At 38.9% G+C, this 14,553-nt stretch overlaps 1 protein-coding gene across 2 annotated transcripts in view; it reads right to left on the bottom strand.

Annotated features, from left to right (window-relative positions):
• The window catches only part of LOC108989699 (probable peptide/nitrate transporter At3g43790), a 38,372-nt gene that overhangs the window by 9,857 nt on the left and 13,962 nt on the right, over window positions 1-14,553 (bottom strand). Inside the window, exons 8-11 of one of the 2 annotated variants that reach the window (XM_018963408.1) lie at window positions 7,046-7,095; window positions 6,856-6,931; window positions 5,271-5,486; window positions 3,008-3,079 (exon numbers count right to left, since the gene is read on the bottom strand). In XM_018963408.1, coding sequence (XP_018818953.1) covers window positions 3,008-3,079; window positions 5,271-5,486; window positions 6,856-6,931; window positions 7,046-7,095 — 414 coding nt within the window. The remainder of the gene's footprint in view (window positions 1-3,007; window positions 3,080-5,270; window positions 5,487-6,855; window positions 6,932-7,045; window positions 7,096-14,553) is intronic. The other variant, XM_018963410.2, reaches the window with a different exon arrangement.

Below are 14,553 nucleotides of genomic sequence, written 5' to 3'. Positions count from 1 at the left end.
GGATTTCCACACTCCCCCTCAAGTTGGATCATAAATGTTGATCATATCCAACTTGTAGAGAAAATCATCAAAACTTTGTCTAGATAGCCCTTTGGTGAAGATGTCTGTTGTTTGCTCTTTTGTAGGAACATAAGTCATACATATGGTTCCTTCTTCAACCTTTTCCTTGATAAAATGTCTATCCACTTCTACATGCTTGGTCCTGTCATGCTGAACTGGATTGAGAGAGATGTTTATGGCTGCTTTGTTATCACAGTAGAGCTTGATAGGGAATTTCACTGTGATATGTAGTTCTTCCAAGAGTTTCCGTAACCACAGTCCTTCACACATCCCTTGTGCAATTGCTCTAAACTCAGCTTCAGCACTACTTCTGGCCACTACATTCTGTTTTTTGCTTCTCCAAGTTACCAAATTTCCCCATACAAAGGTGCAGTACCCTGTGGTGGACCTTCTATCCTCTGCTGAACCTGCCCAATCAGAATCTGTGAAGACTTCTACTTCCTTGCTTTCACATTTTTTGAAGAATAGTCCTTTGCCCAGAGAACCCTTGAGATATCTGAGGATCTTGTGCACAACTTCCGAGTGTGTTTCCTTTGGTGAATGCATGTGTTGACTCACCACACTTACTGCGAATGTAATGTCAGGTCTGGTATGTGATAGATAGATTAGTTTGCCAACTAATCTTTGATATCTCTCTTTTTCAATAGGTCTTCCAAAGTCTCCTGTTCTTTTCCTGCTTCGATGGCTGTGTCACTTGGTTTACAATCAAGCATGCTAGTTTCAGTTAGGAGATCAAGAACATACTTGCGCTACGAAACACTAATTCCCTTCTTTGATCTAGTAACTTCCATTCCCAAGAAGTACCTCATTTGTCCCAGGTCCTTTACTTCAAACTCAGTGGATAAGACTTACTTCAACCTCTCCATCTCCACTAGATTATCTCCAGTTAGGATTATATCATCAACATATATAATTAGAATTGTTTTCTTTCCATCTTTGGACTGCTGGAAAAACATAGTATGGTTTGATTGTCCTTGCCGATATCCTTGACCCTTTATCACCTTTGCAAATCTATCAAACCATGCTCTTGGAGATTGTTTGAGTCCATACAAGGATTTCTTGAGTTTACATACTCTATTTTCTTCATCCTTCTTACAAAAACCTAGTGGTACTGTCATGAAAACTTCTTCTTCTAATTCGCCATTCAAAAATGCATTCTTAATGTCAAGTTGTTGAAGTAGCCAATCCAAGTTGACTGCCAAAGACAAGAGTACCCGAATTGTATTTAACTTTGCCATAGGTGCAAATGTCTCGGTGTAGTCAATGCCATAGGTTTGTGTAAAGCCCTTTGCAACAAGACGGGCTTTGTATCGTTCTACTGTCCCATCAGCTTTATATTTCACAGTGAAAACCCATTTGCAGCCCACTGGTTTCTTCCCTCTTGGCAAATTCATCACCTCCCAAGTTTCATTTTTTTCCAAGGCCTGCATTTCTTCCATAACTGCCTCTCTCCATTTTGGAATCTCCAAGGCTTCCTGAATATTCTTTGGAATTTTTATACTATCAAGGTTAGAAGTAAAGGCCCGACATCTTGTAGACAAAGTATTGTAAGACATGAATTTTGAAATAGGATAGAGAGTACATGACCGAGTTTGTTTCCTGAGAGCAATAGGTAACTCAATATCAGTAGGCTCAGATTTATTAGAGGAGGACTCATGACAATTTTGAGCTATTACCTGGTTGGGATTGGAAAGAGACTCATGGTTGTTTGGATCTATCATCGGTTCCAACTCTCTTAGGTGCCTTAGGTGTGAGATTCTCCTTGTACCTTAATTTTGGCTTTCTTGAATAAACAAGTATCTCCTTGTCATTTTGTTTTTCTGTATCTCCCCCTGAGTTTAAGTTTTCTTCTGTAACAGGCAGCTTAGAAATGGTTAGGACAGATTCAACAATAGGGACAGATTCAGCAAAAATGGTTGGGATAGATTCAGCAATAGAGACATCGAAGTCCAGAAAATCCCAAGGCCAAGCTTCACTCAAATTCTCCCCTTGAAGAGAGGGCTTTTGGAAGTAAGGAATGGTCTCAAAGAAAGTAACATCAAGGCTAACAAACATTTTTTGTGTGGCTGGATCAATAGCATTTGTAGCCTTTTTGGGTAGGAGAATAGCCAATAAAAACACACTTAAGAGCTCTAGGGTCCAGTTTATTCCGATGGTGATCATGAACATGGACAAAGGCTGTACAACCAAACACTTTGAGAGATAGACTTGAGCTAAGCCGAGAGTTAGGAAAAAATTCCTGGAATTTTTTTAGAGGTGTTGTAAAAGAAAGGACACGGCTAGGCATTCTATTAATGAGATATGTAGCTGTTAAGATGGCATCTCCCCAGAATATTTTTGGCATGTTTGTAGTGAACATCAATGTACGAGCAACTTTAAGAATATGTCTATTTTTTTGTTCGGCAACCCCATTTTGTTGGGGGGCGTCGACACATGAACTTTGATGAATTATCCCATGCTGTTGAAGATAATTCCACAAGATACTATTGAAATATTCTGTGCCATTATCAGTACGAAGAATTTGAATTTTTGTTTGGAACTGTGTTTGAATCATGGAATGAAAATTGATAAACACAGAACGAACTTCAGTTTTGTCTTTCAATAGGTAAACCCAACAAATACGAGTATGATCATCAATAAAAGTAACAAACCATCTTGTGTGGGAACGATTAAGAGTACGAGAAGGTCCCCATAAATCGCTGTGAATCATAGTGAAAGGTTTGGATGGTTTGTATTTGGATTTTGGGAAAGAAGTACGCTGATGTTTAGCAAGTTCACAAATTTCACATTGAAAATTAAGAGACGTTTTATTCGAACAAATGGAAGGAAATAAAAGTCTCAAATACTGAAAATTGGGATGACCCATTCTAGAATGCCATAACAAAAGTTCACTATGCTTAGGAATAGATGCAGAATCACAAATAGCAATTTGACTTTGCTCACTCACATTAGCCTCCTCAAAGTAGTAGAGCCCCTCACACTCCTTAGCACTACCAATCGTCTTCCCCGGTGATAGGTCCTGAAAGACAATGAGAGGGAAGAAATTTAGCTGAGCAATTGGAATTTTTTTGTCAACTGGCTAATGGATAACAAATTGCATGATAACTTAGGGACATGAAGAACAGATTCTAGTGTTATAGAGTCAGAAATTTGGATACTCCCTTTGCCTGCAACAGATGAGAGTGAGCCATCTGCAATTTTAACTTTCAGATTTCCAACACAAGGTGAGTATGAGGAGAAAAGATGATAAGAATCAGTCATATGATCAGAGGCACCAGAATCAATAATCCAAGGAGTTTTGTGCCGAGAGGTGGTACTTAAGGCTTTCAAAAAATTACCTCTATGTGCTAAAGAACCAGAAGAGACACTTGTGGAGGACTGACCCGAAGCATGAAGGGTAGAAATCATTTTATAAAGTTGCTCCAACTGTTCAGCGTTAAATGCACTGCTTGGAGTGGGATTTTGGCTCTTTTCTCCTTGAGGTTGCTCGATTTGATGATCAACAGCAACTTGGAAACCACGGTTTCGGTTGTTCTGCCTTGGTTTCCAATCAGATGGTTTCCCGTGTGTTGTCTTGAACCTGATCCAACAAGAGTGCCCCGAGACACCAAGGCAAACATTCCAGGTCCAGTATGTCCAGCAGAGACAATCTCCTTCAGCATTACCTTACGCCTATTTTCTTCTCGCCTCACCTCCAAGAACACTTCGCGTGTTGAAGGTAGGGGACGTCGGCCAAGGATCCTCCCGCGAACATCATCCAGGTCTCGGTTAAGACCTGCAAGAAATTCAAAAACTCTTTCATTTTCGAGTCACCTCTTGTATCGCACGCTATCACCAGTGCACTCCCATTCTTCTTCGAAACTCAGATCGAGTTCTTGACAAAGGGTTGTCATCTCCATGTAATAATCCGTGACCTCCCTCTCCCCTTGCTTCATTTGCCATAGCCGAGTCTTAATCTCAAATATGTGAAAGGAGTTTTCAACATCAGAATATGTTTCACGGACAGCTTCCCACACATCTTTTGCTGATAGCAAGAATAGATAGGTCTTGCCGATGGTGGGCTTCATGGAATTTACAAGCCAAGCAGTCACCATTGAATTTTCTGACTTCCATTTTTTGAGGGAGGAAGCGTAGGTTGAGGCTGGCTTTTTTGTCTCGCCGGTAAGGTATCCCAGTTTGCCTTTGCCGTCGATTACGAGTTTAATCGATTGAGCCCATTCACGAAAATTCTTCCCATTTAGCTTCTCCACCATGAGTTGAAAGGATGAATTATCAAGTCCAGTTGAACCCATGGTGGAAATAGCTTCTGATTCACTATCGTGAGTTTCAGAGGTCATCGACCCCTTGCTGTTGACGGCAGTTTCCATCATTGATAGACAGGTTTAGGAAAAAAACACTAGCTCTGATACCATGAAATCAGAATGATATTTCCATATATTTCTGTACATGCTAGTGATCTCTATTTAAGATACAAGAGAAATATTAAAGAAGGAAAGAATTTCCTAGAATAGGAGCAGGAAAATCTGCCTAACTAATTGACAGGAAAACAGAAACTTCCTAAATAGAAACTTCCTAAACAATATCTACCATAAATTACTCCACTAATTACTCTACTAATACAATATCTCAATATCTACCACTAATTACTCCATCTCCATATTTATCGGGATTTCCACAGGGCGTTACAGTTGTTACGCCTGAAAACCGTACAGGTGCCCCAACCTCCCTGATACTATGTAATATCACTTTGGGCCCCAATTTTCTAAACATCTTCAGTCCCCCTTTTCTCTGCTGCTAATAAGTGTATGATAAATTATTTTCTTAACATTGCTTGAATATTGGTAGTAATTATTACTTACCACAAGGGTTAGAGTAATATCGTTTTCACTAATTTATGAATTGCATATTTTTTACATAACCATCTGCTCCCCCAAAAAAATTTTCTGCCTTTGGCACTGCCATGGTGCACCTGAAGTAAACCTTGCCTCATCAAAGAACAAAACAATTTTCCTACTTCAAAACTCGGGGTTACAACAAGGAAAACATGGACTTCCAATCCATCTCAAACACAATGCAAGTCCCAAAACCTAAAGACACAGGTGGAACATAAGAAAATAGGTGTAGTTACTATAATAGGACTTACATCCTATGCAGTAAAAAAAAATCAATAATATCAGGTCAAGATAATCACAAGTAAGAAAAATACTTACTTCAGTGTAAGCCATCTCTTGAAGTGAGAAAACACAATATACAATGATAGTAGACATTAAAGGCCAGTTCTTTAGGAGATTGGCTTTAGAAGGTGCTACTCTTCTGTCAACGTCTGTGATGTTTTCCACCTCACTAATTTCATTTGATGAAACTTCCAAAACATCACATGGATCGAATCTTTCACTTACCCTCTCATTATGCATGTGCAACGTTTCCTGCATTAATGTAAACAAACTGTAAAATGCCACATAAAAGAAAAATGTCACAAATGATCTCAGCAGTAATATAAAATTGTGTAATAGAATAGCAACAAACCTATAGAAATCATAAAAAAAAATGCCAAAAAAAAACTCAAATTTTAGTATTACTTCGTATACTTGCCACATGATGGCTCACCAGTATGTCTGCTAATAAAAAATAACATGTCCAAAATCCAACAAAAAGCAGTAGTTCAAACTTCCAGTAGAGAACAGAGGTTTTAGTGAGCATGATAATTATCAGGTATCTTTCTATGATTGCCAAGATCTTTTGCACTTTTAAACTTTCAAGTTCTCAATACATTGTTCTATACTTTATATGGATGATACTGTAAGGGAGAATGAATCTGGAGGTATTGCAAAGTTAAAACAATTTCAACAGCACCAACTCCGTACTAAAGGCTTAGACAAATTATAAATCTTTCTTTGAATTGAAGTTGCTAGGCTACTTAAGAGCATTACAACGTCTCACATTGAGTATGCCCTTTGATTTGCAAGAGAAAACAGGCTGGTCATGTGCTTGACCCATTGACATTCTATGGATCAGCATCACAAACTCTCAAAGGAGGAGAAAGAATTATTTGAATAACCCAACAGATATCATCGACTATTTGTGATGCTAAATTACCTTACTATTAGTAGACTAGTTATCTTGTGCATGCAGTCAATACAATGAACCAGTTTTTGGCAGTTCCTAGAGTCTCATGTTGGGATAGCAGACTCCTGATCTCGGATTATCGTGTAGCCTTAATGGCACCTTAAATTATAATGATAAAGCATTGTAATTGAGCAGGCGCTTTTACAAACCAATAAAAAAATAAAAAGAAAGACAGACTACGGGATACTAGACTTTTCTATAATGAAAATTTGGCTGCCTTGAAGTTGAATAGAGGTAAATAACTTATCCTTTTGCTGAGCTTAGATGCTTACAACATTTCTTCAAGAGATTGTTTCACTTCTTCCAACTCCAAGTCCACTATACCGTGATAATTTACATATTGCCTCTAGTCTTTTGTTTAATGAAAGAACCAATCATATTAAGTTTAGTGTAATTTCATTCGAGATAAGATCTTTATTAGAGATATGTCTACAACATTTGTGAATTTTGAAGATCAACTTGCAAGATATGTTAACAAAGTCTTTGGATTGTAAATAGTTGTTATTATTCCAACTTGGATTTATTTGATATATATGCTATAGCTGGAGTGGGAATGTTACAGAAAGAATATAATTTTAATGGTTAAGAAAAGTATATTAATGTAGTATATGCAAAAAGTCAACTCTACTCTCCAGTTAGCATTGAGATAGAAGGGTCTTTAAAACATACTGGAAGCCACCAACAAGAAACGAATACTCCTGCTGCATAAATCGAAATTAACAGGCAGGGTAGCAAGAAAGGGAACCTGCAATATGACAATAAAAAAATCTAACCCCATCAGATTACATATTTAAAAAATAATCAATATAGAAGAAATAATGGAAACAAAAAATTGATAGAACCATAGCAGTAAAACTACCTCCCAAATATGGAGCTTTTAGCAAATATTTCTGGATACTTTTCAGCAGGCTACCAATCCCAGATGCATGAAAAAGTTAGTAATCTTCATAAATTCAAAACCTTTAGTGGAGATAAAATGTTGAATAAAAAACTATTGATATCAACTAACAGTACTTGCATTCAAAACCTTGGAAAGGATACAGAGAATTCTTTCAAGTCCTTAACTAAAAATAGTAGTTGCAAAACTAATAATACACCAGTTGTAGACTTATGCAATGTACATGAATAGTTGAGTACGAGTAGTTTTATATATATACATATATACATCAGAAAGGATGGAAAGGGATGTTATCCCGTTACACAGGAAGTATACATGAATTCACTCAACAAACAAGGGGAAAAGTGCTCTAAAGCCCTGAAAATAAATAACTGAAAAAGAGCACCATAATGGGCCTTTGTCCAATGATACAAGGTGTTCAGAACAAAAAACTCACTCTGACATTGATCATTCACAGTTCTCAAAGATATGCTGGCGTCTTCCCCTCCATAGACACCATAATACGCACCATGGGACCATCTTACAGAGGTACACACTAATGGTGGCTAAACTGCCCTTTCCAGCATGTTAGAAGCTCCACCACCCAGGAACACATTCACCCAATTAATCCTGAAGAGATTGAGGATGATGCTCCATAGGATGCTAGCAATCTCACAATGTAAAAGAAGGTGATCCACCAGTTTAAAACCTCACTTTTCCTGCACATGCAGCAACGATTAACCACCAAAATGCCACATCTCCACGTGTCCAAGGTAAGAACTATCCCTGGTACCGCTGTCCATGACAAGAAAGCCATTCCAGGAGGAGCCTTACTTGCAAATAAGCTTGCACAGGAAAGAAGCATTGACGTGATTACATAACAAATTGTAGTATGACTTCACTTCAAACACACCTCTCCTGGATGGGATCCAAACCATTCGTCCCACCCTACATGAGTACAACCTATCAAAGAAGGATGAAAAGAGATCCACCTCTCAATCATTTGCCTCCCTTACAAAGATAACAACCCATTGAATAGAATCGTGCTGAGGAAGTAGTGATCTGCCACATAAGCTTCCTTCATGCAAGCAATTCTAAATAGATTTGGAAATGTACCTCTCATGGATTGATCACCACACCACACGTCATGCCAAAAGTGAATCATATACCCGTCGCCCACAGTTAATCTAGTAACCCAGTAAAAGTCACCCCACCCTCTTCTATTTTCTTTCAAAGACTAACGTTACCTAAAAGACCATTCACCTATAGTGAACTCCAACCTCCTTCCCACACTCCCATAATTTGTGTCTATTAAGGCCCTCCAATAGCTCTACCTTTCATAGGCATAACGCCAAAGCCATTTCCCCATAAGGGCCTGATTAAAGAGAATTCAATTTTTCACAGCTAACTCAGCTTCTTCGACTGGTGAACACACCTGGCCTATTTCACAAGATGGAACTTCTCACCCTCCCTTAAGAAATCACATTATAACTTCTCCAAACAGTTAGAAACTCCCACAAGCAGTGGGAAAAGAGATATAATATAGGTGGGCAAGTTGGAAAGCAGCTTTAGTCAATGTACTCCTTCTGCCATTCAATAATATATCCGCTTCCATCCAGCTTAGACAACTCGCTAGCTTTTTCACTATCTCATTCCATATAGCTTTGAAGGGAGCTCCCAAGGAAAGCTAGAGATACGTGATGGGAAAGGATGACATCCTACACCCAAAGATTTCTGCCAAGATAGTTAGTTACATTCTCAATTTCACCCACCAGTAGCAATTCCAATTTTGCCAAGTTTACCTTGATAATGCTTCAAAACATAGGAATAAGCACTGCAAGTAGCAGAGATGTTAACGGATGGCCTTGCAAAATAATTGCGTGTCATCAGCAAATAGAAAATGAGAGATTCAAAGTCCTGCACCATTTATGGAGCCCACTGAAAAACCCGACAAAAAACTCATGTGCTTCATTGCCAGATCATCCTACTCAAAGACTCCATGACAATAACAAATAGTAAGGGGGATTGGGGTTCCCCTTGACGTACGCCTCTAGAGCTGTTGAAAAAACTCATGGGGCCAACGTTCACCAATTCCCAATTCTAAGCAGTTTAAAAACTATTAATACACTAGGCTTGTCACCGCCCAGTTTTTTTTTTTTTCCCCTTCTTTCTACAACCTTTAAATATTTTCTTATATATAAATGGCCATCCAAAACCAGAATATTCATTTTAATCTTTCTCTCAAAATATTCTATCATAAAATCTTACCAAAAAATAAATAAATAAATCTCCAAATATTAGTTGTAACCTAAAATATTCCATATAGATAATATAGTCTTGGGATATTTTCTCAAACTTTATAATATCACTTATCCTTCTTCTTTCATTTTTCTGTCCTATGGCATTTTTCCACCCAATCTGAATTTTTCCCTCCTATCTTCAGTTTTCTGCCCTATCTTCATTTTCCATCCTATTGCATTTTTCCAACCTATCTTTAGTTTTCTGACCTATCATCATTTTTCCGCCCTATTCTATTTTTGTTAGAGGACATGGTTGTAATTAGTGTAACTTGTGAGGGTTTAATTGTCAATTGTATGTTATTGTTGAACATCATTGAATAACAAGTATTCTATCTATGTTCGACTATATCTACCCTATCTTCAATTTTCCGCCCTATCTTCATTTTTCTGTCCTATTTCATTTTTCCATCCTAAATTCAATTATTTTTCTTTTTTGTTTCATTTAGTCACCAAGGTGCTCGCCCGGCTGGAGGCGATCACTTGTCTCCCGTAGTGCTCGCCTGGAATGACGAGCATTTTGGTTCCTTTGGTGCTTTCCACATTCCTCGCCGATATGTTCACCCAAAGCGAGCATTATTCCTCCCCACAATTGTATCCATGATGCTTGCCTGATGGCGAGCACTTTGCTTGCAGAATTCCTCACCTACTACCGGAGCTCTATCCCTCTTTATGTTCCTTTCCAAAATGGCAAGCACTATCCCTTCCTATGTAGCTCGCCAAGTGGCAAGCAATTGAACCCAGTAATGCTCACCCGGTGGCAAGCATAACTGATCCTCAACTAATGAAGGAAATATGCCCAAAAAAGTGACAGATAAAGAAGATACATTAAACAGAAAAAGTGGATGTTTCTTACATAGCAAAAATGACAAAAAAGGGTTAATAAAAAAATTAGGCACGAGCACGTGTTTGTTCCTTGAGGTTAATTATTGGGCACCTAGGATTAGACCCTCATTATGGAGGATTAAATTTATGAAAATTTTGAACTATGACCATTGGGCCCAAGCCCACTAGGCCCAAACCCACTAGGCCTATGTAAGGATGAGAAAGCCCAAGTATTATCCTTGCCAAGCCCTGAAAGTGAGCCCATGTAGGTTATACCCGAAAGCTATTTGCACTACACTTCTAGTCGCAAGCACAAGTCTAGTTCTACTCTAACTACAAGTCACCTATTCCTATTCCAACCACAACTCCTAAGGCAATAACAACTCTCAAGGCAAACACAACTCCTAAGGCAAACACAACTCCTAAGGCATACAACTCCTAGGGCAACTATGACTCCAAATCACATTCAAATACAACACTAAACCCACAACATTAGGAGTACCACACCCCTTGGACTCTACACCCTGCAAATTCTATTTATAGACCCCACAAGAGAGCCTACCTACCATTAGATGAGGTTCAAGTAAGGCACCCACCAAGGCCACGAAATTCTCTTATATTTTGTGCTAAAACCAAAAAAGCCTAAGCCCCATAACCCTTGCTACAATACTCACACCACACCCTAAGCAAGAAGATCAAGATCCAAACCACTTAGCCCAGCCATGTACTCCAACCCAACATTTGGATCAAGTTCTTCCTTTAGGTAACTCTCTCTCTCTCTCTCTCCCCTCCCTCCCTCCTTTTCTCTTTTATGACAGGCATGTTAAACAAATGCCATGAGATCTTATGAAATTAGAGAAATTCGGATTTCATAAAGGGCTAAGAAAATACACATTCTAGAGTTATGTTTTATGGGATTAGAATGTATCTTTATTCACAGGATTGGACAAGCATACATATAGGATGATTATTTGAATGAAATCATGCATATTTGAGGACTTAGACCCACAATTTTTATGGTTTGAACATAGGGACAGATTTTACAAAGAGAGATCAATTCAGGTGACATGTAGTATAGGCTTGAACATGGACAAATGCATTAAAGTTAAGATATGAACTAACATGACTAAGTGTTAATAGCATGAACATGTCAAGATTGGTCTGAATACCTCTTTCTACTGTTTTCCTTCATTTATATAGAAAAGGGTTACAACCGAGCATTGAAACCAGCGCTTAATTGCTGCTGGTTTTACTATACACGTTAGCTGCTATTTACACGTTAAGTCTATTTACTGTACACGAAGAGTCTATTTACTGTACACGTTATCTATTTATCTGATATACTATCTAGATATAGAAAGCATAAAAGTATCTCTGTAACATCCCCCCTCAAATTGATGCTGGTGGATCAAGAAGCATCAATTTGTCAACCAAGAACTGATGCCGATGCCGAGAAAGAGCTTTAGTGAATATGTCTGCAGTTTGACGTTCAGTGGAAATGTGAGGGAGTGTAATCACATGTTTGTCAAAGGATTCACGTATAGAATGGCAATCGACTTCGATATGTTTCGTACGCTCATGGAAGACAGGATTAGCGGCGATCTGAATAGCACTGGTATTATCAGCATGAAGAGGAGTGGGATGTAGCTGAGGAAAACCAAGTTCACCCAATAACCCATGAAGCCATGTGATCTCAGAGCATGCGGAAGACATAGCACGATACGCAGACTCAGTAGAGGACTTGGAAACTCTGTCTTGCTTCTTACTCTTCCAAGAAATGAGTGCATTGCCTAAGAACAGCACCAGCCAGTAACAGAGTGACGAGTATCTGCACATCCAGCCCAATCAGCATCACTATATCCCACCAACTGTAAGGAAGATTCTTTAGGAAAGAACAATCTGCGTGTAGAGGTGCCCTTCAGATATCGGATAATGCGACGAACAGCGGCTAAATGAAGATGTCGAGAAGCCTGCATAAATTGACTAACTTGCTGTATAGCAAAAGAAATGTCAGGACGAGTAATCGTCAAGTAGTTCAAACTCCCAACAAGCTGCCGATACAAGGATGGATCTGATAGAAGCTCCCCTTCTTCTTGACGAAGCTTAAGATTTACCTCCAAGAGAGTAAAAACAGAGTTACCGGATTGAAGACCACCCAATGAAATAACATCCTGCGTGTATTTGTGCTGGTGTAACAACATACCAGTTGGAGTAAGTTGTACCTCAAGGCCAAGAAAATATTGTAGGGGACCAAGATCTTTCATGTGAAAATAGGCCTTGAGATGCTATTGTAATTGCTTAATTAACTCAGTATCGGAGCCAGTGATCACAATGTCATCAACATATACGAGAGAAGCAATACGATTCCTGCAGAAGTCTTGCGAAGAAAAAGAGAGGAATCAAACTGACTCTGAGTAAAGTGAAAAGCAAGCAGGTTAGAGCGAAATTTGTCAAACCATGTACGTGGAGCCTGTTTCAGTCCATACAAGGATCGGCGTAGCCAACAAACTTCTGAGGAAGGTGTGGCAAACATGCCGGGAGGTGGAGACATATAGATTTCTTCCTTCAAATCTCCATGTAGAAAAACATTCTTTACATCCATCTGACGAAGAAACCACCCTTGCGAGGCAGCAAGTGCCAAAATAGTAAGCACAGTAGTCATTTTTGCAACAGGTGCAAATGTTTCTTCATAATCAATACCATACTCTTGTCGGTTCCCAAGAACCACGAGACGTGCCTTATATCTGTCTAGTGAGCCATCAGCTCGAAACTTGACTGAGTATACCCATTTACAACCAATAAGTTTGACATCAGAGGGACAAATTATAAGGTCCCAAGTGTGATTGTCTTGAAGAGCTTGGATTTCCTCTTGCATGGCCTGCTACCAACACGCTTGGGTGGATGCCTGAGTATAAGAGTAAGGAACAGAAATAGTGTCTAGAGTGGCAGTAAGCGAGGTGTGAGGAAAACCATACCTATTGGTGGATGTGTAACCCGAGTGGACTGCCGAGGTATAGGAATCGTAGAATCAGGTGACGGATCAATGTCTGGAAGGGGCGTTGAAGAAGGGGTAAGACGTCGATGATACACCATACCTAGTTGAAATCGCTTAATACAAGAAGACACATCATCAAAAGCGGGAAGAAAGAGTAGTAATAGGAGGATTAGAAATAACCTGAGACTGAAAGAAATATTGATTTTCGAAGAAAATCACATTCCGTGAGATTCGGGATTTATTTGCATGAGCATCATAACAAATAAATCCTTTCTGAGTAGGACTATATCCCATAAAGGCACACATGACAGACTGTACAGCAAGCTTGTGACGCTCAACAGGTGGCAGATGAACAAAACAAACACACCCAAAGGTATGAAAGGATTGATACTCAGGAGATATGCCAAATAATCGAAAATATGGAGAATCATAATCTAAAGTAGCAGTAGGCAAACGATTGATCAAATAGACAGCAGTAGATAAAGCTTCTACCCAAAACTTAGAAGGTACAGAAGAATCAATCAATAAAGTACGGACGACATCTAAGAGATGACGATTTTTACTCTCAGCGACTATTTTGTTGAGGAGTATATGGACAAGAACGCTAGGAAATGATCCCCTTTTGCTGAAGAAAATTTTGAAAAGAATGAGACATGTACTCCCCCCCTGAGTCGGAGCGTAAAGTTTTGATACAAGTACTGAACTGTGTCTCAACAAGCGCAACAAATTTTTGAAAGACAGAAAACACATCAACTTTAGAACGGAGAAAATATATCCAGGTGAATCGACTATAATCATCTATAAACGTCACAAAATAACGATACTGACCATGAGAAATAATAGGACTCACACCCCAAACGTCAGTATGCACAATCTCAAAACAGTTAGACACACGACTACCATGTGCAGGAAAAGGTAAAGTTTTATTTTTACCAAGACGACAAATAGCACAATCCAAATATACAAGAGAAGAAGAAAATGAATCTTTATTGCCCAAAAAGCCATGTTTCATAAGATGAGTCAAGACAACAGAATTAGGATGACCTAATTTCTTATGCCAAACTTCATTAGTATTGGCAGTAGTCGTACAAGCAAGAGAAATAACATTAGGAATAGAAAACTGTAAGGAAAATAAACGTCCTATTTTAGGCCCCTTCGCGATCACCGTCCCCGACACCTGATCATGCACAAGACAACCACCACGAGAAAAGTGAACATCACAATTATTATCTACCAATTGTCCAACAGAAATCAAATTGGTAGACAATCCAGGAGAGACAAAAACATCGCGAAATGAAGAGCCCAAATTACCAACAACAGTAATAGGAAGAGTACTGCCATCAGCGATCTGAATATTTTGCATGCCTCTATAC

This window comes from Juglans regia, chromosome 14 (genome assembly GCF_001411555.2).
Source record: "Juglans regia cultivar Chandler chromosome 14, Walnut 2.0, whole genome shotgun sequence".
NCBI lineage: Eukaryota > Viridiplantae > Streptophyta > Magnoliopsida > Fagales > Juglandaceae > Juglans > Juglans regia.
This window is presented reverse-complemented; position numbering and strand designations above follow the sequence as displayed.